This window comes from Herpailurus yagouaroundi, unplaced genomic scaffold (assembly GCF_014898765.1).
Source record: "Herpailurus yagouaroundi ecotype Mexico unplaced genomic scaffold, PumYag 77, whole genome shotgun sequence".
NCBI lineage: Eukaryota > Metazoa > Chordata > Mammalia > Carnivora > Felidae > Herpailurus > Herpailurus yagouaroundi.
In genome coordinates this window covers 13,676,497-13,698,380 of record NW_024412388.1, presented here as the reverse complement: position 1 = coordinate 13,698,380, position 21,884 = coordinate 13,676,497, and the positions used below count along the sequence as shown (strand labels likewise).

At 56.4% G+C, this 21,884-nt stretch overlaps 1 protein-coding gene across 1 annotated transcript in view; it reads left to right on the top strand.

The window, feature by feature from the left end:
• Positions 1-16,315, top strand: part of TAS1R2 (taste 1 receptor member 2) — a 19,558-nt gene extending 3,243 nt beyond the window's left edge. Inside the window, 8 exon segments of the mRNA XM_040471523.1 lie at positions 1,445-1,618; positions 1,937-2,321; positions 2,324-2,461; positions 6,500-6,655; positions 6,658-6,746; positions 13,325-13,440; positions 14,610-15,426; positions 15,428-16,315. Coding sequence (XP_040327457.1) covers positions 1,445-1,618; positions 1,937-2,321; positions 2,324-2,461; positions 6,500-6,655; positions 6,658-6,746; positions 13,325-13,440; positions 14,610-15,426; positions 15,428-15,538 — 1,986 coding nt within the window. The 3' untranslated portion in view covers positions 15,539-16,315.
• Positions 16,316-21,884: the final 5,569 nt, after the last annotated feature.

Sequence of the window (21,884 nt, the reverse complement as noted above, 5' to 3'; positions counted from 1 at the left end):
GGTGACTGATGGTGGTGGTGATGGTGATGGTGTTGGTCATGGTGGTGCTGATGATGGTGGAGGTGATGGTGATGGTGGTGATGGTGACTGTGGTATTGGTGATGGTGGTCACAGACATGCAGTTATAGTGATGGCAGTGGTGATAGGAATAGTAGGTGATGATGGTGATTCTGGAGATGTGGCAGGTGACAACGATGAGATGAAAATGCCAGAATCTTCTGGAGTGGCTCCTTCTTCGGCCACTCCTCGGCTTTCCTATGGCAGGCAGAGGGGACTCCCCGGCTCTTCCATCCCTTCCCCTCTCACTCTGGACCTGCCTCTCACCCCACCCCACGTGGCTCCCCCAGGTATGAAATAAAGGTGTTGGGCTACGATCTCATGCAGGCCATGCGCTTTGCAGTGGAGGAGATCAACAGCCAGAGCAGCCTGCTGCCTGGCGTGCTGCTGGGCTACAAAATGGTGGATGTCGCTACATCTCCAACAATGTCCAGCCCGTGCTCCACTTCCCGGCAAAGGAGGACTGTTCCTTGCCCATCCAGGAGGACTACAGCCACTGTGTGCCCCGTGTGGTGGCTGTCATTGGCCCTGGCAACTCTGAGTCCACTGTAACTGTGGCCCGCTTCCTCTCTCTCTTCCTCCTTCCACAGGGGAGGCCCCTGGGTCCTGGGGTAAGCAGCTGGGGGGCAGAGGAGTGGTTATCCAGGGGGCTCACTTCCCCCCACCGGTCCTGGGGGTAGGAGGAGGCAGGAAGTAGGGTCAGAATGTCAACCCCAATCCTAGGAAGGCAGCCCAGCCGCTTGGTTAAGAGCTCAGGCTTTGGAGGCAGACAGGGCTGGGTGTGCATCTTGGCTCTGCGTCTTGGCCATTATGAGGTCTTGAGCAAGTCTCTTAACTCTCCGAGCCTCATCTTCCCCACCTATAAAATGGGATGATAAGAGTTCCATCCTAGGACTGTCTGAACGTTAAAGGATTTAAGCTATGTAGGAGTTTGTAGGACACAGAAGCTAGTCGCTTATGTAACGGTACGTAAAGCATCTTGCACAAAGATGAAAACTCAGGAAGTGCTCGACATTATCTTGTACGGTTGCCCGGCATAAGGCCTGACGCCTAAGGGGTCCTCAAAAAAGTGCCATTGGTATGACTACTGTCATTGTAAGTGTTGTCATCGTCATCAACGTCATTGTCATCAACGCTTACATGAGGCATCTCGTCCAGGACTAAACTCATTCTTTCATATGTTTAACAAATATTTATGGAGCAGGTGCTGTTGTAGGGCTGGGGATACGGCAGGGAACAACACCTAGAGCTCATCTCCTGGTGGGAGAGCCAGGCCATGTCCGTAAACACTGTGATATAGGCTGTTGGAAAGTGAGATGTGCACCGGACAGAATGAAAAGGCCAGCAGGGTGAGGGAGGCTGGACAGGTCGGTGGGCAGGCGGGTAGGGGGAGACCTCAGTTTCAAGCGGGGTGGCCGGGAGGGTCTTTCTGACAACTGGACAACGACCTGAGGGAGGGGAAGGAGTGAGGGAGCTATGTGGGTGCCTAGGAGAAGAGCGCTCCGGAAGAGGGGGCAGCGAATGCAGAGGCCGGCAGGAGCCTGGTGCATTGGCTGAACCGGTGAGCAGCCCCGGGACCAGGCGGGACAGTAGGAGAAGATGAAGCCAGAGAGGTGAGGGCCGGGGTCAGTGGTGGAGCCCCTTGGGGGCCACTGAAGGACTCTGGCTGTCCTAGAGTGACATTAGAAGCTGTTGGGGAGTTTTGAGCTGAGGAGTAAGGTGACGGACAAGTGGTCGCACAGGCCACCCGGCTGCCACGAACAGCAGCAGAGACAGCCAAGGGGAAGGGTGGGGGGATGCTGTGATGACCCCGGGGGGGGTGGTGATGGCGGCCTGGTGAGGCCCTAGCTCACGCTGGCGGCCCTCCGCTCTCGGGCAGATCACCTACAGCGCCATCAGTGACGAGCTACGGGACAAGCAGCGCTTCCCGTCCCTTCTGCGCACAGCGCCGGGCGCCGATCACCAGATCGAGGCCATGGTGCAGCTGATGTTGTACTTCCGCCAGAACTGGATCATCGCGCTGGTGAGCAGCGGCGACTGCGGCCGCGACGACAGCCAGCTGCTCAGCGATCGCCCGGCCGGCGGCGACACCTGCATAGCCTTCCGGGAGACGCTGCCCATGCCCCAGCCCAACCAGGCGGTGACGCAGTGGGAGCGCCGGGGCCTGAAGGCCATCGTGGATGAGCAGCAGCGGCAGAGCTCTGCGCGTGTCGTGGTCCTGTTGTCGCCAGAGCTGGTCCTGCACAACTTCTTCCGCGAGGTGCTCCGCAGAACCTCACGGGCGTCGTGCGGATGGCCTCCGAGTCCTGGGCCATCGACCCGGTCCTGCACGACAGGCCCACGCGCTGCACAGCCTCCTGGGCTGCACCCAGACCAGCCGCTCAGGGTCGTCTATCCCTGGCAGGTGAGGCCCCGCCCACGGAGAGTCGGGGCCACACAGCGCAGGCGCGCCACAGCCCTGAGTGGTTGCCATGGAGACCACTGCCCTGCTCTAGCGTCCCCCTCTCTGGCCGGGTCCTGGGCAAACTGGCGGGAGAGGCCAGGGGACGTACCCTGTCCCCAGACACATAAAGCCAGAAGTATTTCATGGTGACAAAACTCCTTTTTTTACATTAATGTAGTCCTTGCCATCCAAGATAGCCTGTCCCGGCAGGAGATTTGGGTGAAGTTCCCTGGAAGGAGGCCTGGCAGGCAGTGGGCACCCCGGGCCCCCTGCCGTTTCTCCAGGGTGGCGGCCTTGGGGCAGGACTTCTGTGTTCAGCTCTCTGAGGCTCTGCCTTGGGTTTATGCATCTTCTCTCATCCCAGGTCTGGACGATTCAGAGGAGTAAGGAGGCAAGGAGTCGCCTGGATTCAGACCTGGAATTTAAATCTGTATTTTTACTGAGGATCTGGAGGACCAGAGGGGAATTTCATCAGAGATGCACACTGTGCTTGGATGCTTCCTTGTTCGTTTGTTTGCTTTAAAGTTTGGGGCTTAGGTACTCCCCTAACGCTGTCTATATTTTGTCTTTATTCTCGCCTTCCTCCCCTCTTCTCGATCCCCCCTCCCCATATGCTTGTCTGCTTCCTCCACAGAGCCATTGAGTTAGCCCTTTCAAAAACTCCCCCTTTCCCTTTATTTATTTGTAACCTCTCTACCCCATAATCTCAGCGCCTAACCTTGCAACCCTAAGTGCTTATTTTTTTCTAAAACTATAATGATTCTTTAAAGGAATTCTAGCCTCAACCAGCAGAATATTATATTTTATTGTGTGCCCTGCTACATTAATAATATGCATAATTATTATGGGTGCTTTACTGTCTTTTGAGCATCCAGTGGGCCATGAGTGCCTGGTATACATCACCCTAACTCGTGGCCATCCTACGAGGTCGATAATCCACAGATAGGAAGGCTGAGACAGGGAGTCAAAGTGACCTGTCTGTGGTGGTTTTAGTGGTGAGCAGTGGTTCGTGGCTTTGAACCCAGGTCGGCCCTTTGAACCCACCGATTTTCCCACCGTACTGTTCAGCTTTCCTAGACAACTGTGGCAACTCATTTCCTGAGCACCTGCGACGTGCCAGGCCCAGGCTGGGCACTGCGGGTGCCCCAGACCCTCACCCTGGGAAGGACAAGGACAGTCGGGAAGATCTGTCTCTGCTGAGTGCTGCAGGAGGTCAGAGTTGCAATGTGTGTGTGTGTGTGTGTGTGTGTGTGTGTGTGCGCGCGCGCGCGCGAGAGGCGGCACCGCTGGGAGTGAGAAGGGCCAGGGAGGCACTGGACATCTCAGGAGGAGAATGGTGGTCTGGGTCGTGCGATCAGGCCACTGTGACCAAAGGATGGGGGACGAGGGGAGCTGCAGGTGACATTGGAGGGCATTAAGTGCCGGATGAAGGAGCTGGGGCTTTGCTCTGGACACAGTAGGAGCCCACAGTGAGTTCCAAGGCAAGCACCGAAACTGCTGTTTTGAAGACAATCCAACAAGCCAGTTTAGGGTGGAGGTGGAGGGGTGACAGGGACAGGAAGCAGGGACCCCAGCGCACCATCCTATGGCAACGTCACCCAGGGTCTCCACTGGCGTGAACAGTGGAAATGATGCCTTTTTGTGCAGACGCGTTAGACCATGATGCCCTCTGCCCGGGGGTAGATGCCACCCTACCGCGGGCACACGGCCCGGTGAGGGGACGAGCTGACCTCCGGCTGTCCCTCTCCATTACCCCAAAGGCCCCACTTGTGCAGGGCCCCCTCCCCCCAATGCTGGGTCATGCCACGCCAGCCTGTGGATTTTTGTCGTAACTCTTACCCCGAAGTGTCTTTGTTGTGTCTATTTACTTGTCTTCTTGTTTATCGGCTCTTCCCCACCACCCTCCTCCTCCCAGACATAGGCCGGGGAGAGCAGGGACCTTTCAATCCTACCGTCCTGTTCTGTGCTGTATCCTGAGCTGCTGGAATCGGATCTGGCTCAGAGTTGACTCTCAGTGGATATTTCTTGAATGAATGAATGAATGAATGAGCCCCTACTATGTCCCGGCACTGTGCTAAACCCTCTGTGTGAATTATCATCTATCCCCAGATGCCCTGTGACTAACCACTGTTACTCGATGGTTGCTGCCCATACAGAGGGGAGATGGAGGTTCATAGGAGTGATGGTCACCCGGCTAGGGAGTGGCCAGGGGGTGGTGATGCTCCAGGACAGGGGCAGTGGGGATGGGGAGGAGGGCGCCCCTCGGAGAGGCGGGGAGGAGGGGGAGGCCCGGGTGAAGGGGAGACTTGGAGATAGAGGCCAGGAGGACGCTCCGCCCGTGATGATGGGGAGGGTGCGATTAGGGGGAGGCTGGGGAAAATCCAGGCTGGCAAATGAGAGGGGGCTTTGGGAGTCCAAGGGAAGATCTTCAGCAGGTCGTGGAATCATAGAGCGTTGGAGTTGCAAGCGGTTCTCAGAGTCTTGGGGTCCAATCCTTTTACTTAATGGGGTTGGGACTGGGGCCCTTGGGGCTCTAACAGTGACCAGCCGGCCGGGACCACAGGCCACCTGCTCACCACCCTCACTGGCTCTTCGCTGCGTCCTTCTCTCTGCCTCTGTCCACCCCAGCGTCTCAGCTGTGGCCCATCTGTCCGTCCGTTGGGAGGCAGAGCTTTGTCCTCAGGCAGACCTGGGTTTGAGTCCAGCTTGGCCCCACTAGCGGTGCAACCTGGGGCAAGTTAATTAATATCTCTGAGCCCCAGGTTTCCCCTGGAAAGGATGATACGCACCCTGCTGAGTTTTTGTGAGGATTAGCAGTGATGTGCGCACATTACCTGCTGCCGAGTAGAAGCCGAATGTCCTCCTCTTTCTCCTCATTCATTGCTGGCACCAGTGTCTGGACAATAATAGTCCAGGCCTCCTCCACTCAGGAGGGTTGCAGGGACAATACTTTCTGACCCCCTGCCTTCGAGCCCTGGAATCCGACACCAGGACCTGGTTCCCTGTGGGCCCTTCACAGCATCCGGATCCCCATCCAGAGGCCGCCACAGGGGAGGAGTTTCCTCCTCTCAGCTCCCAAGACCACTGCCCTCAGTCCCAGCAACATGTGCAAATTCCAAAGAGGCTTCTGGAGACCTCACTCCCTGGGCAGAGCAGGAAGAAGGCTAGGGCCCGAAGCACTTGGCTGTCTGTCTGTCGGTCCCCGAGGCGAGGTGAGTTCTGGACCCCCAAGACATAGCCCAATAGACTCTCTCATTTATGGAGGGAAAGCCGAGGAGTCAGATTGATGGGGTATCTAAGTTGGAAGCTCTTTCGAGGGCGGGGGGTGGGGGGGTGGTCCGGCCCAGAGGGGTTCAGTGACTTGGCCAAAGTCACACAGCAAATTGAGGAAGGAGCTCAGATTGGAATTCAGGCCAAAGGATGCCCAGTCCAAAGTGTGTTCCAGTTTGTACAGCTTCCGCATTCTCAGAGTGACGGGGGATGGCATGGGGGAGAGACCAGAGGGTCGCCTGCAACTGTGGGGAAGCCGGAAGCACCCAGGGGGCAGGGGTGAGGGCAGCTGACCCTTGCAAGTGAGAGAGACGGTGGACTCTGGAGCCCAGGTGTTGGGTCCCCGCGGGATGGCCGAGGTGACTTCCAGGGAGCAGGAACAATGTCGACACCTCGGCCGGAGGGGAGCACTTCCTAGTTTGCAGGCCCTGTGCTAAGCTCCCAACATTGGGAAACTCATGTGTTGCTTCAGAGCCCGGGAGACAGGGTTTTTGTTGTCCTACTTTGCAGAAGAGGAGACCGGAGCTCATGGAGGTTGGGCGACAGGCCCAAGGCTCAGAGCAGGTGGCAGAGCTGGTGCCTGAACCCAGGTGTGTCCGACTACAGAGCCGGGGCTCCCGGCCGCTGCCTCCCGGGTGGCCACATCTGCGGTCTCATTGCCCCCTTGTAGGGATGCAGACACCCATTCTCGTGGGGTAGTGACTCTCCCCCAGATCGGGCCCGACTTCTGACGCCAGCTTCGCTTCCTTTCCCTGTGGCCTCTCCAGCTGCTTCAGGAAATCTGGAAGGTCGACTTCACCCTCCTGGGCCACCAGATCTTTTTTGACCAGCGAGGGGACCTACTCATGCGCCTGGAGATCATCCAGGGACGGTGGGACCTGAGCCAGAACCTTTCTGGAGCATCGCCTCCTACTGCCCGGTGCTACGACGGCTGAGGGCCATCTGTGACGTCTCCTGGCACACGGCCAAAAACACGGTCAGCTCTCGGAGGGCTGGTGGGGGGCTGGGACCTGGGTCTGGGCACTGGCTCGTGCAGGCGTGGCAAGGGCCCTGTAGACCTGAGATCCATTATCGAGCACTGATGGCGTCCCTATTTGTGGGTGTCCCTCCTCCCATTGACTAAGCACTGTGGAAGTCTAGAGATTTCTGGATCCTCGGGACCCAGGGGCTCAGGGGGCTGCGCAAAGTGAACGTTAGGTGGACACGTGTGTGCTAAGGACTTTAATTCTCATGTGAACCCCGGGAAATAGAGAGTACTGTTCCTCCTGTCTTTGGGGTTGGGAAACTGTAGGCACAGAGGGGGTCGCGTGACCCATAAAAGGCCACACAGCTTTCGCACGTCTCTATACGCAGCATTCAGTCTACATCCCATCGATTAGTACTCGCGTTTTGGGGACAGTAGCTGTGCCTTCACCTGTGTCTGACATCTGTCAATCTGAAAGCTCCTTTGTTTTACCCTCTTAGCTTACAAGCTGTCAGAATGGCCGTGATGTGGGGAAGGGTAGAGACCCAGCCTCGTGGGGAGGGGGGGAGGTAGGGGGATCTAACAGTTCAAAGAGCCAGGGCACCTGGGTGGCTCAGTCGGTTAAGCATCCGACTCTGGATCTCAGCTCAGGTCTTGATCTTAGGGTCGTGAGTTTAGACCCCTGTGTTGGGCTCCGTGCTGGGCGCGCAGCCTACTTAAAAATAATAATAAAACAAAAGCTCCGCCTGCCTTCACCAGTCCTCCCAATGGACTGCACACTTTATCCACAGTTTCTGTGGTCCCGGGTGCTTCTAGTTCCTATGCTTCATGGGGGTTTTTATGGAGTCAGTTGGGTTGTTGTCTTTAATGGTTTGCTAGGGCTGCTGTCACAAAGGGCCACAGTCTGGGGGCTGGAAGTCCAACTCAAGCCGTCAGTAGGGTTGGTTCCTTCTGGAACCCTCTCCAGAGGGAGGATGTTCCAGGCCTCTCTCCCAACTTCTGGTGGTTAGCTGGCCATCGCTGGCTTTCCTTGGCTTGGGGTTTTCTCACCCGACCTCTGTGGTCACCTCCACGGGCACTCTCCCTGTGGGGGTGTCTGTCTCCAAATCTCCCCTTTTATAAAGACATGGGTCATATTGGAGTGGGGGCCCGCCCTACTCCAGGATGACCTCGTCTTAACTGATTACCTCTGAAATGATCCTAGTTCCAAATAAGTTCACATTTTTAGGTCCTGGGGTTTCAGACTTCAGTGAACTTCGAGGGGACGCAAGTCAACAAATAACGGTGTCTTTGCCTGGGGTTTTTCCTGGGAAGCAGAGCCTGAGGCAAGGGTTTATGTGCAGTTTATTCCAGGATACACTCCATGGGAGCAGGAGTGGGTGATGGGGGAGAGTCCATTAGGGATAGAGAGAAAGTCAGTAGCAGGGAATGTTCTTAAGCTGGACACCGACTGTGAGCTCGATCTTACCGGAACCTTCCGAGGGACCACTTTAGAATTGTCCCCAGGGGAAGGAAGAGGGTGGAATGGATCCACTGGTCTGTACCACCCCCCTGCCCGCTGTGGCCCAAGGTCACCGCACGGGGCATTAACTCCCTTGTGCCTCCAGGTCACACACATGTGGGTGCCCAGCAGCTCCCCACGAGCATCTCACACGACAGCCCCCTGGGCAGAGAGCAAAAGAGACCGAGTGCAGCTTAGGGGAGGTGCTGACAGGTAACCCCTGCGTGGATTGGTTGCTATGGCAGGGGCAGGACTAGAAGGTGGGCCGAGAAAACGTGAGAGAAGCCACAGAGATGGATGGCCACCCGTCGCTGTGCTCACGTCCTCCCCACAGCCTGGTGGGCTGGCGCGTTTGGGCCAGCAGCCAGCCCGGCGTCTTCACGGGGACTCGAGTGGACACCATCACAGGCCCTGTAGCTGCAGTGGGGGCCAGGTGGAGCTGCTGTTCCTCATCCCTCCCTTCCACCATCCATTCCGGAGTCCTTCGCCCTTGGCCACTTGGCTGGTGGGGTGTTCTGGACATTTGTCCCCGGGTGTCTGAGCCCGTAGTCGCCTTGTCTGTGCCGGTCCGTGGTTGTGGCAGGTGTCCAGTAATGACCCGGCCACTGCGGTGAATCTTCTGGATTCCTTCCTACCCTCTAGTGTGGTGGGGACCTGGCCCCTCCTGCTAAGTTAACTACCTCCTCCTTTCTTGGCCTTCTCGTTCCCTGACGTGCGGCCCCTGAAAAGCCAGGAGGTAACCTAGCACCCATTTTGTCTGGGGATACGTACACATGTTCCCTCTTTGGGGGCCGGACCCTGGATTCCAGAAGAGTCCAGCCTGTGGGGACAAGAAACACCGGTTCTAACAACGAGCCCCCGAGAACAATGGTGAGCGTGGCCGAGCCTTCTTCTGCCCCGTTGTGGCTGGACCCACGTGTTCTAGCTGTTGGGGCCACAGTGCTACATACCCGCCTTTCATTCAATGCTTATACCTCACCCTGAAGGGCAGTGTCCCTACCCTCAAGGTGTTGTCTGTCTCCCAGCTGGTACCTTACCTGAACGCTTAATACAACATACCATCGTTTTATCAGACGGGATACTTCTCGATGGTGGTGTGGAATGTGTTGGGATCAGTGGATCCTGTGGTCATGTGCCCACATCACACCCCCTTTGCCGCACAATGGGTCTCTTGTCTGGGGTGACTTTGTGGGGGGACCCATGACACTAACTTATTCACTCTGTATGCCCTGGGATGGGGGTGCTGCGTGGCAGACAGGGGAGGCACGTTCTTACACGGATGAGTCAGTGCTCCCTCCAGGGAAGAAGGCACCTGCGGTTGATAGATGGGCCAGCATCCATGTAGAATGGAACCAAATCAAGGGCTCAGTGTGGGTTCCGGGCTGGAAGGTTAGGTATTCAGCGGTGGCAGTAGCTATGCCGACCACGGAGAGGAAGCCCAAGCCGCTGAGCTCCCACCCACAGCCCCCATCCTCGCCACCGCGGGCACTCCGTGCAAGCCCCGGGGCGGCTGACCCGTACTGGAAGCTTCGTCCTTTCCGTCTGGTTCTTCATCGCTCCCTGGGTTCTCGACGGGCATGGGCCCGAGACACAAAGATCATCAGGCTTTGCGCTCACTCTCGTACATCCATGCACACACTCTTCCGCCCAGACGATGTCTTCTCCACTCTTCTGGTCTTGTTCTTTCCAGGCCCACCGAGCAGCCGGCCAAGCCATTCGTCGCTGCCCAGCCGTCCAAGAATATCCACTCTCCGGGGCCTTTGTCCGTCCACACCAAGCGAACAAACACGTGCTGTGCTCTCAACTCTACCCCCTGGGGACACGTTCCCTCGTTACCGCCCTTCGGGGGCGTCCCCGAGAGGAGCCTAGTGTGGCGACGGTCCGTTTTGAGCTCACGTTAATATATCAAGCTGGGGATAGATTACCTGTGAATCACTGACCTAAGAAACATACATGTCCGTCCCCCCTCCCCCCCACCCCCGGGGCCTGCTTTGGCCTGATCCCAAATGTGCCATTTCCGTTGCGTGGACATTTGCCACTCTTCCTGCCTGACCACGAGCTCCGTGCCTCTGAGAGTCACTTGATGTCCTCAGGCCACGTGCTTGTTCTCCACGAAGGCCCAGCAGGACACCAGGAGCTGATTTTCAAATAGCGAGTCGTGCTCTGGTGGAAGGTATGTTGTAGCTACGTTTTGCAACCTCTCGAACTGGGGCTGGACCCTCTTGTCCCCCGCAGATGACGCTGGCATCAGCAAATCTGCTTGGCCACATGGCCCGAGTGGCAAGGACAGCACGTCCTACAGCCAGAGCCTGCTTCAGGGTCCTCCTCCGGGCTTGTCATCGTTTGCCTGGAAACCGGACGTCGTCCGAGCCACCTGATAAGTGCGGGTTGCAGCAGTCTTTCCAAGAGCGATTTATGCGGTCGCCCCCAATCTCGAGAGGTTCGCCAAGTGCCAGACGTCTCTAACGGCAGAAGGCAGAAGATGTCACAAGTCGCCCTGTCGCGTAGACAGGATGTCCTGGCCTTTCCCAGACCACAGGAGCCCTGAAAACATCACTGGTGTGGCAGGGCCCTTATCACATACCCTCGTACCTAAGTATTTGTGTCTCGCGTGGGCGTGAAGGGTGCTTCCTGCTTCCTACTCACCAGATCCCGTCGGTACGATGCCATGAATAAACTGGACCCGCATGATGTTCTGCCGAATGTCAGAGTGATCCAGTTCCATGTGGACAGAGAATAGAAGAGTAAACTTAACTGTAATAAGACAGCAATGGTAGTGATTTGAGAGCTTTCTCCTCTTTTAATCAGGCATTTAGAGCTGCACAATCCCCTCTAAGTACTGCGTTCACTGCCTTCTATAAGTTTGGGTATATATTAATGTAAAATAATTTTTTAATGTTTATTTTTGAGAGAGAGAGAGAGAGACAGAGGCAGAGCATGAGCCGGGGAGGGGCAAAGAGAGAGGGAGACACAGAATCCGAAGCAGGCTCCAGGCTCCGAGCCGTCAGCACAGAGCCCGACGCGGGGCTCGAACCCACAGGCAGTGAGATCATGACCTTGAGCTGAAGTCGGACGCCTAACGGACTGAGTCACCCAGGCGCCCCGAAACTTTATACTTCTTAAACACTAACTCCCCGCTCTCTCCTCCTTCCCGCCCCTGAAGCCACCCTTCTACATTCTGGTCCTATGAATTGGACTCAGAACCTCATATAAACGGAACCACACAGCATTTGTCTTTCTGTGACTGGCTAATTTCACTCCACATCATGTTCTTACGGTTCATCCGTTTTGTGGCGTGTGTCAGAATTTTCTTCCCTCTTTAGACTGAATAATTCATTCTAGGTATATATCACATTTCGCTTATCCGTTCATCCATCAATGGACACTTGGGTCGCTTCTACATTTAAGCTATCGTGAATAATGCTGCACTAAACACGGGGGTACAAATGTCTCTTTGAATCTCTGCTTTCAATTCTTTTGAGTAGACACCCAGAAGTGGAAGCCGGATCGTGTGTTAATTCTGTTTTTAATTTTTTGAGGAACTGCCATACCGTTTTCCACCACCGCCATCCCAGGCTACACTCCCGGCAGTGAATGAGGAGGTTCCGGTTCCTCTGCATCCTTGCCAGCCCGGGTTATGACCCGTTTTTTTGATAGCAACCATCCCAATGGGCGTAGGCTGGTCTCTCACTGTAGTTTTGATTTGCCTTTCCCTCATGATTACTGAGCAGCTTTTCAAGTACTGATTCGCCATGTGTGTATCTTCTTTGGAGAAGTCTCTGTTCGGGTCCTTTGTCCATTTCCGAGTTCAGTTATCATGTTTTAGGAGTTCTTTGTATATGCTAGATATTAATCCCTTGGTAGATGAACAACATGCAGATACTGTCTCCCATTCTGTGGGATGCCTTTTTACGCTCTCCGTACATCACCCTCTCTGTCGTTTGGTGGACAAACGTTTTCCATTTTCATGAAGTCCTAGCCAGGAAGGTCATTGCCAGGTCCAGTGTCCTGAAACTTGTGCCCGGTGTTTTCTTGTAGCAGCTTTTATGATTTTAGGTCTCCCTGTAAGTCATGGATCCATTTTGAGGTACCCGCACGTGGCATTAGGTCCAACTTTATTCTTTTGTACGTGGATATCCAGCGTTCCCAGCACCATTCATTGGAAAAACGATCTTTCCCCCACTGAATGGTCTTGGAACACCCATCAAAAATCATTTGACCGTATGTGTGAGGGTTTGTGTCTGGACTCTCTGTTCTATTTTATTGGTCTGTATGTGTGTCTTTTTAAAAAAACAACAACAACACAAAACTCTTTTTTTTTAATCTTTCTTTATTCTTGAGAGAGAGACATGGTGTGAACAGGGGAGGGACAGAGAGAGAGGGAGACACAGAATCCGAAACAGGCTCCAGGCTCTGAGCTGTCAGCACCGAGCCCGATGCGGGGCTCAAACCCACGAACAGCGAGATCGTGACCTGAACCGAAGTCGGACGCTCCACCGACTGAGCCCCCAGGCGCCCTGTATGTGTGTTTTTATGCCAGCACCACAGCGCTTGGGTTACTGTAGCTTCGCAGTTCAGTGTTGAAGTCAGGAAATGTGCATCCCCAGTTTTGTTCTTTTTCAAGATTGCGTTGGGAACTCAGGGTCCCTTGAGATGCCATCTGAATTTTAGGATGGGTTTTGCCCCACTCTACAAAGTGAAGTTGTTCCCTCCCATCACCGAAAACTCCAGGAGTGGCCCATGAGACTCCAGGCACGGATAGATCCAGGGTCTCATTCCCTCCAGATCTCAGGTCCTTCCTTGGAATGTCCTCCCTCTATGGAGACACGATGGCTGCTGGCAGCCCCAGAGCCACATCTTATCTGCCCGGCAATCTCAGAAAGTCTCCGTCTCGACAGTCGCGCGCTGTTACCTGAAGAAGGTGGACCAGGTCTCAGGCAGGCCAAACGAAGGGGGGGGGGGAGGGTCCCTACAACGGTCCCGTTCTAGTAGCAATCCCTGCTCCTTCCCCATCCCGGACAGGGGCCAGGCTCCCTTTCCTGAGCATCCTGCTGGTTGGGCTCAGGATCTTTTGCCTTCCTCCCTCCAGATCCCTGTGTCCATGTGTTCCAAGGACTGCCAGCCTGGGCAAAGGAAGAAGCCCGTGGGTATTCATCCCTGCTGCTTCGAGTGTCTCGACTGCCTTCCAGGCACCTTTCTCAACCAAACTGCAGATGGGACTCACAGACCCACACCCCTGCCCTGCCCTGCCCTGCCCTGCCCCGCCCTGGGGTTCTCAGGGCCCTCATCTTTGGCAGGGTCCCTGGAGTCTCATCCAGGGGACACAGGTGTCCAAAGCCAAGGACCATGTCTGATTCCGCTTGTATCTCCCTAACCGCTGGTGTAAGAAAAATCTTCAATGCTGTGAGGGCGTGGGGGTTGGAGAAGGAACAGCCCTCAACCAGGCGAGGCTGTAACTGATCCCCTCTGCACACACATGTAGCTGAGGGCCCAGGGGGGTCAGGCCAGAGAATGTCCACTGGATGAATGAATGAATGAACGAACGAACAAACACACAAATGAATGAATGTCTCTGTCCGTAGAAGAAATGTTTCTGGCAGACAGGGCTAGGATCTAATTTCTCTCCATGGCCTCCCGAGTGCCTCGTGTAGTTCGGAGGATATAATGTTTGCTCGGTGAATGTTTATTGAGTGACATCCTTGATGAGAAGAATTGACATCTCCCCCTATAGATCATAAACTCCAGGAAGGGGGCGACAATGTCATCCCTCCAGTGTTTAGCACAGTTCACCGTTGGGGCCGAATTATTTTTTTTTTCATGACTTCACAGATTAGTAACTACGCGGTTCTGTACATCTACCGATCAGAGTACTTACGACGTGCCCAGCAGAGCCCAGGGCACAGAGTAGGTGCTCAACAAAAGGTTGTTTGCAATTGGTCAGTAGCCGGAAGTCAGGGGGCTCGGTTTTTTCCACGTCTGTGCTCTCCCATCTCAGATGCCTATCACAGTGGATGGCGCTCAAAAAGCAACTTGAATAAACGGTCGAATGTCCATCTCACCAGAGGGTACGGTCTCGGAAGGGAGGCATTATGGTTGCCAGGCTCTGAGTCAAGGGGACCTTGGACCACATCCTGCCTCTGTAACTGTCTGGTTTTGTAACTGCCTGGAGGAGCCTCAGATGCCACATCTGTGAAATGGGGTTGCAGTGAGGATCTGATGGGCCGGTGGATACGAGGGACGCAGTGAGAGGTGGCTACGACCGCAGGCATCGCCCTTGGCTCGCCCCCTCCCTACCCCTACAGCCTGGCCGGGTGCAGGTGCAGAGGATGTGGGTGCCGGGAAGGTGGGTATATCTGACGGGAACTGCTGTGGGCTCTTGCAGACGAGTTTGGCTGCCGGCTCTGCCCGAGTTGCGGATGGTCCCGGAGGAACGACGCTTCCTGCTTCAAGCGGCGGCTGGCCTCCTTTGAATGGCGCGAGGCACCCGCCGTCGCTGTGGCCGTGCTGTCCATCCTGGGCTCCCTCCGCACACTGGCCATCCTGGTGATCTTCTGGAGGCACCGCCACGCGCCCATGGTTCGTTCGGCCGGGGGCCCCAGGTGCTTCCCGATGCCACTGCTGCTGGCATAGGTGACGGTCCCCATGTACGTCGGGCAGCCCACGTTTTTCGTGTGCCTCGGCCGCCAGACCCTCTTCACCCTCTGCTTCACCGTCTGTATCTCCCGTGTCACCGTGCGCTCTTTCCAGATCGTCTGCGTCTTCAACATGGCCAGGCACCTCCCGCATGCCTACGGCTACTGGGTCCGCTACCACGGGCCCTGTGTATTTGTGGCGTCCTTCACGGTGCTCAAGGTGGTCATCGTGGCGGGCAACGTGCTGGCCACGACCGCCGAGCCCGCCGCCCGCCCCGACCCCGATGACCCCAAGATCGCGGTTCTCGCCTGCAACTACCACAACGTGCTGCTGTTCAACACCAGCCTGGACCCGCTTCTGTCCGTGGCGGGCTTCAGCTTCGCCTACGTGGGCAAGGAGCTGCCCACCACCCACAACGAGGCCAAGTTCTTCACCTTCCGCATGACCTTCTGCTTCACCTCTTCCATCTCCCTCCATACCTTCATGTCTGTCTACGAGGGGGTCCTGGTCACCATCCTGCACCTCGTGGTCGCAGTGCTCAACCTTCTGGGCGCTTTGGCCCCTGGGCTACTTCAGCCCCAAGTGATGCATGGTCCTCTTCTACCCGGATCGCAACACGCCCGTCTACTTCAGCAGCATGATTCAGGGCTACACCACCGGGAAGGACTAGCACTGCCCCCTGGCTGCCCAGGGGGGGCCAGAGGGCTCCGCCCTGGGAGATGGAGACCGGGGGTGGGGCTGGGGGTGGTGGTGACTCGTTCAGCCCCTGCTGGGAGCAGGGACGCCACCCCGCCCTACTCTCTGATTTGGCCTCCCCCTCCAGGTTCTCTGCACCCTGGCCGTTTTTACCCACCCGCTGGTGGATGCTTAAAAATACTCACGCTTTCCCTGCAGCTGTTTGGCTTGCCAGGCACTGCCACCCATGCTAGGAAAAGGATCCTGGGTGACCTCCCTATTGGTCTCCAAGACAGAGATGGATCGAAGCAGCCCACAGTCGCCATCTGGTGGTCACAGCGGGTGTCCGCAGGTTCCGGCTCGGGGCAGCCATGCTGGAAGGCTGGGCTGGGGCTGGTATTGGGGGACATCTGCCCGGCATCATTCACTCCCTGCCCACGTGTCTGCACCTCACCTCCCAGACTCCCCCGCCGCCCAGCTTGGAACCCAGTTTGGGACCCAGCTTCTCTGAGTCATGGCTGCGCATAGGGGCTGCTTCATAAATGCTTATGAATAAACCTCCCTTGGGTGAAAGGAAGGCGTTTCCTTCTTGTTTCCAGAGGTTCCGCCCCCCCCCCCCCCCCCAAGAAAGAAGACTGGGATCGGAGACCTCAGCTTCCATTTCCGAGTTGACACTTCTGAGCTGTGTACTTTGGGCCAATTCTATTTACTGTTTCGGAGCCTACACGGCCCCTTCTCTAAAATAGGAACAATAAACCAAGGGCACCCTTGACACACTGTGTATTAGCCAATTTGACGATAAATTATATTTAAAAAGATTAAAAATAAATCAGATAAAATAGGAACAATACCTACTTCGCCAGGACATCGGAGGATCGGAGAGAATGGGCGTGAAGTGCATACAGTAGGTAGTCAATAAATGCCAACCATTTTGCAAGTTCACATGTCCCTCGAACCATCAGGCTTCAAAAGGAGGCTGTGTCTCCTTTTTACACCCAAATGTCCATGGTATATGTTCGAGTCCGTGGTACCAGCCTCTTGCGGCAACTGGCTTTGCCCCCAGAAAATTCTGGGTGTCGTCTTGCGGTACTTGGGCCCCCCATGTGCTCGGAGCCGCCCCGGCACCGCTGAACCTGGAAGACGCTGCCATGCTGAGTTCAGCTGTGCCTGTGCCCATCACCCTCGATGGCGGGAGGAGCCCTGACTTCGCCGTCCAGGGGTCAGAGCCGGCCTGTCACAGCTCACCAGGGAGCCCCAACTTCCCTGCCGACGCCTCCGAGCTGCAGCCTGGAGAGGCTGAGTGACGGGCTCAGGAATCAGTTACTGGCGTGACCTCGTGACTGTGTCAGGACTCCCCTGGGAGTGATTTCTAGATTGGCCCAACACCGGCCCTGGCAGGAGCAACTTTCCGGAAGCTTCATGTGCGGCAGGGAAGGCAGGACTCCCTCTGGTCCTGAGTTTCCGTCTTTCGTGCTTCAAGGTGGCGGGTGATGGGATCTCGCTTTGAATCACCTGGAGTTTGGGAAAACAGCCTCCGTATTTTGGGAGCTGCTTCTCCATAACAGCAATGGCAGGGACGGTCCCCGTTCCCCTTTCCTGAGCATCTTTCCAGAGCCGGCCCACGCAGGTGCTCCATGAATATCGACCGGACTGTCACGTTGCTCGTCCCCCCTTCTCCTCCACCACTGTTCCCTCAGGCCACTGCATCATGAATCCCATTCATGTCCCGTGGCCTTGCGTGCTGGACCCTGAGAGGCATCTAGAAATACAGGACAGGGGCGCCTGGGTGGCTCGTCGGCTGAGAGTCCGACTGTTGATTTCAGCTCGGGTCATGATCCGAGGATCGTGGGTTGGATCCCCGCATTGGGCTGAGCGTGGGGCCTGCTGAAGATTCTCTTTCTCTCGGGGCGCCCGGGTGGCTCAGTCAGTTGAGCATCCGACTTCGGCTCAGGTCATGATCTCACAGTTCATGAGTTCGAGCCCTGCATCGGGCTCTGTGCTGACAGCTCGGAGCCTGGAGCCTGCTTTGGATTCTGTGTCTCCCTCTCTCTCTGCCCCTCCCCTGCTTGCACTCTGTCTCTTGAAAATGAATAAACATTAAGGAGATTAAAAAAAACAAAAAACTTAAAAGATTCTCTTTCTCTCTCTCTCTCTCTCTCTGCCCCTCCCCCTGCTCTGTCTCTAAAATAAAATAAACAAATAAATAAAAGAAATATAAGATAAACACCTGCGCTCACCATCGATGAGGAGGCAGCTAACACGAATTACCCTCCCCGAAGGCTTTACTGCATTATCCACTATCCTGTCCTTGTTTTACGGGTGGGGGGAGCTTCCCCAGCCCCTCACAGCCGGGCCCAGATGCCTCGCCCGGGGAGCTGCTACGGGGAACCCGGTCATGGCGGGAAGGGCACAGTCTCTCCCCTTGGGAAGGACTCTGGGGCGGTGGGCGGGGGGAGGCTGGCGTTTGGAAAGAGCAACCAAGGGCGGAGAAGTGCTTGGGGCGGGGGCAGGAAGTCTCAGTGTGAAGACAGAAGGTGGGGGCGGCAGGAGCTAAGGTGGGTGCAAGGAGACCCGGGGGGCGGCCCGAGTAGGAGCGCGTGGCTGGGGTGGCCGGTGTAATAAGCGGGCTTGGAAAGAGAGCCAGAGCTAGACGGTGCGGACCCTGACCTTGCCCACCTGGTACCCACTTCCGGCACCCGTGCGCACGCTGGCTCGCTCCCTCCGGGGTCCCCTGAGGGGCTCCTGGCCACCCCTTGCTTCTGGTCTTATTCCTACGGTCCTGAGCGCTGGCCTGGCCCCGACAGCTGGAGACTGCCCGGGAAGCCCCCAGGGGAGAACGATTTGCACCCCTTCCCTGTCCCCTGCTCTTGCCTCCCAGGGGAGACCCCGCCCAGTCCCCAGCTTCCAGGGAGCAGCTCTGTGCCCCGTCTGTTCCTCGAGGTGCCCATGTCCCATCCCCCTCACCCTCGGGACCAGATTGCCAAGCTCAGGGAGTTTTAAGCTCTTAATTCTCTTTCCTTGCATGCTTCTGACGCCTTGGTTTACAACTTTTTTTTTTTTTTTTTAAGAGATAATGACCTCCTTTTCCTGCTTCTGCCTCATGGACCCCCATTAGAGAGGGAATCCTGGAACCCCGCTGCCCTCGGAGGCATCCGCTCCACACCTCCCCCTACAGCTGCCCTGAGCTGAGATGTTGGTCCTCTCTTGTTCCCCTCCAGTGACGGGAGGCCCATGGAAGACAACGCCAGCTGTTAGAAATGTTTCTTAGATTGACTCACACCCGACCCTTGGGATTTCCGTTTACGGACATCCGTTTCATCTTTGGGGACGGCACATTAAATCTCATTTTTCTTGCTCACGATGGTCTTTTATACCCAATGACAAAAAGAATAGTGGCCTCTAGGGGTGCCTGAGTGGCTCAACTGGCTGAGCGTCTGGCTTCAGCTCAGATCATGATCTCACCGTCTGTGAGTTCGAGCCCCGCGTTGGGCTCTGTGCTGACAGCTCAGAGCCTGGAGCTTGCTTCGGATTCTGGGTCTCCCTCTCTTTCTGCCCTTCCCCCACTCGTGCCATGTCTCTGTCTCTCAAAAATAAATAACACTAAAAAAATTTTTAAAAGGGTGGGGGGGTGGCTCCTGGGTGGCTCAGTCGGTTGAGCTTCTGACTTCAGCTCAGGTCATGATCTCGTGGTTTGTGAGTTCGAGCCCCACGTCGGGCTCTATGTTGACATCTCGGAGCCTGGAGCCTGCTTCCGATTCTGTGTCTCCTTCTCTCTCTGCCCCTCCCCTGCTCCTGCTCTGTCTCTCTATGTCTCAAAAATAAAGATAACCATTAAAAAAATTTTTTTTTTATTAAAAAAAAAATGAATAGTGGCCTCTTGAGGAGGGTGCCACACGTGGGATCTCTAATCCCCACAATGACTGCCCCATGGGTACCAGTGACCCCCTGAAGCCCCCATGCTCCTAGGAGAGATCTCTGCTGTTCTAGGGGAGCTGACTCTGTCCTGGCTCCAGGGAATGGAGTCAGGTGACCTTGGCCGAAGGTTGGTCCAGGCAGAGGGACTCCCGGGATTTTTCCTGGGACAAAGGTTCTTCCTGTAGAAACCGGCAAGGCTGAGACACAGCAGCTCGGGGCAACGCTTGTGGGACCACAGGGCAAGTGAGCCTTAGAGGAAAGCTGGACTTTGCAGAAGGCCAAGTGCAAAGATGGAAAACCTGGGTCCTTGGAACCGTTTGAGCCCATGGATCTTACTTGGAGGCGGCCCTTCCTCCGAAACCTCCCGCGAGTTGAGTTGGGTTTTCTCTCACTTGCAGCCCAACACATCTGTGTCTTACCCAAGAGGAAACCGAAGCTCAGAGAGGCTGATTAACTTGCTCGGGGTCAACCAGCTTACAGGTCGGGGAGCTGGGACTTGGAGAATTGGGGGTGGGGTCCGGCTATTGTGATCTCAGATCATCCCTTTTTTGTCTCGAGGTTTGTCCGTTGCTCTGGGGACCGGATTTTGAATCCCAGCCTCGTCCTCTCCTTTGGACACACTCTCTCCGACCTCTTAGGGCACCTCTCAAGCTTCCCCCTCTTGGAAGCCTGACACCCTTCCCATACCAGTCCAGCTGAGCGACGCCCCCTTGACCCAGTCTCGGTCGCAGGCCTCTGCGGCTCAGACCCCTTCTGTGGCTCCCCAAGGCCTGGCCTCCTTCGTGGAAGAGGCAGGTGCTTTGTGCTTCAGAATCTGGCTCCTGCTCGCCTCTCCAGCCTCACCCCCCAGCGGCTCCCGTGGGATCCCGGCGATTCCCCAAACACAGGCCTGGCTTCGCATCTGTGCTCAAGCTGTCCCTTCTCTCTTGTCCCTGCATTCATCCCTTGAGGCCCAGTTGAGACACTTCAGTCCCTGGGGAAGGCTTCCCTGCCTTGGGGCAGAGGAGTCCTTTGCACCGTCCAGAGCTGCTTGAGTTTCACCCTCCCTGGTCCCGGCCTGTGACAGGCTGCTGCCTTTCCGGTCTGTGAGCCCTTGAGTCAGAGGCAGGCCAGTCTCTGTGTGGCCTTCCTGTCGCCTGTGGAGCCACCTCCAATGCATTGGCTGCTCGAGGCGCTGGGCATTTGTTGCCTGGGCAGTGAAACGCAGGTGGGGGGGGGGGGAGTTTGCAGGGGCTGGCCCCCACCTGCTGGGACCTGGTGGGACCTGGGTGTGGTCTGGGGCCCTGGGGCCAGGCCGGGCTGAGTGGGCTACCTTCCATGGCGGCTGGGCTGCAGGGGTGTGGAGAGGGTGACAGAGGGAAGGCAGAAAGCTGGACTTTGGCCTCACAGGCAAGGACAGGTTGGCAGTAGGATCACTGACGACGTCCCCGATCTTGTCACCCCTGACTCCTCTCTCTCACCCTGCATCCGATCTGTCAGCAACACTGAATAGATCCCAAACCTGGGGTGAACTTGGGTTCCAGCGACAGCCTCCCAGCTGCTCTCCCTGCTTCTGCCCTGCCCACTGCAGTAGGTCACTTCCTATCCCTCCTCTGCTCAGTCCCGGGGCTCCCTCTCTCTCTCCAATGAAGAGCCGTGGTCCTTATGCCGGCGTGAGACCCCCCCAGGGCTCCCCACCACCCCTCCTACCTTGCTGTGGACGCCCCACCCTCGACGCCTCCTGCAGCCACACTGGGCTTCCTCTCCATCCCCAAACGTGCCACGTGTGTGCCCCAGGGCCTTTGCACTGGCTGTTCCCTCTTCTTGAAATGCTCTTCCTCAGCTTGTCACCTGGCTGGTTCCTTCGTTTCCTCGTTTATTTTTCCTTCCTGCTTAGCTTTTCGCCTTCACACGTACCACTGACACACCCCATACATTTTACCTCTTTGGCTTGAGTGTTGCTTTTATCCCACAATAAACCGTCAGCCCCGTGAGGGCAGGGAGCTTTGTCTGCTTTGTTCACTGATGCATCAGCCCAAGCACCTAGAAAAGTGCCTGGCACAGAGCAGGCTCTCAACAAATACCGGCTGAGTGGCTGAGTCAATGGATGAGGCAGGATTACAAACGGATCATGTGGCTAGAAGCCGGGAGAACCAGGCGCAGGTCTCTAGGGGTGGAAGGTCACGGTCAGGGTGAGCCGTTCAGGTCCCTGAGCAAGGGAAGGGCGTGGGAAGTTGGCATTCATTCACTAACAATAGTGAGCCCTATGAGGGTCAGGCGCCCCCAGCACCGGGGATCGGGGATGGCCCGAGAGGACGGTCCCTGCGTCCAGGCAGCTCATGTTGTGGTGCAGGACTCAGGACCCCCAAAGGGGGAGATGAAGGGAGAGAAAGGGAGGGGGGGGAGGAGGAAGAGGTCTAGAGGGAGAGAGAGAAGGAGAGAGGGCG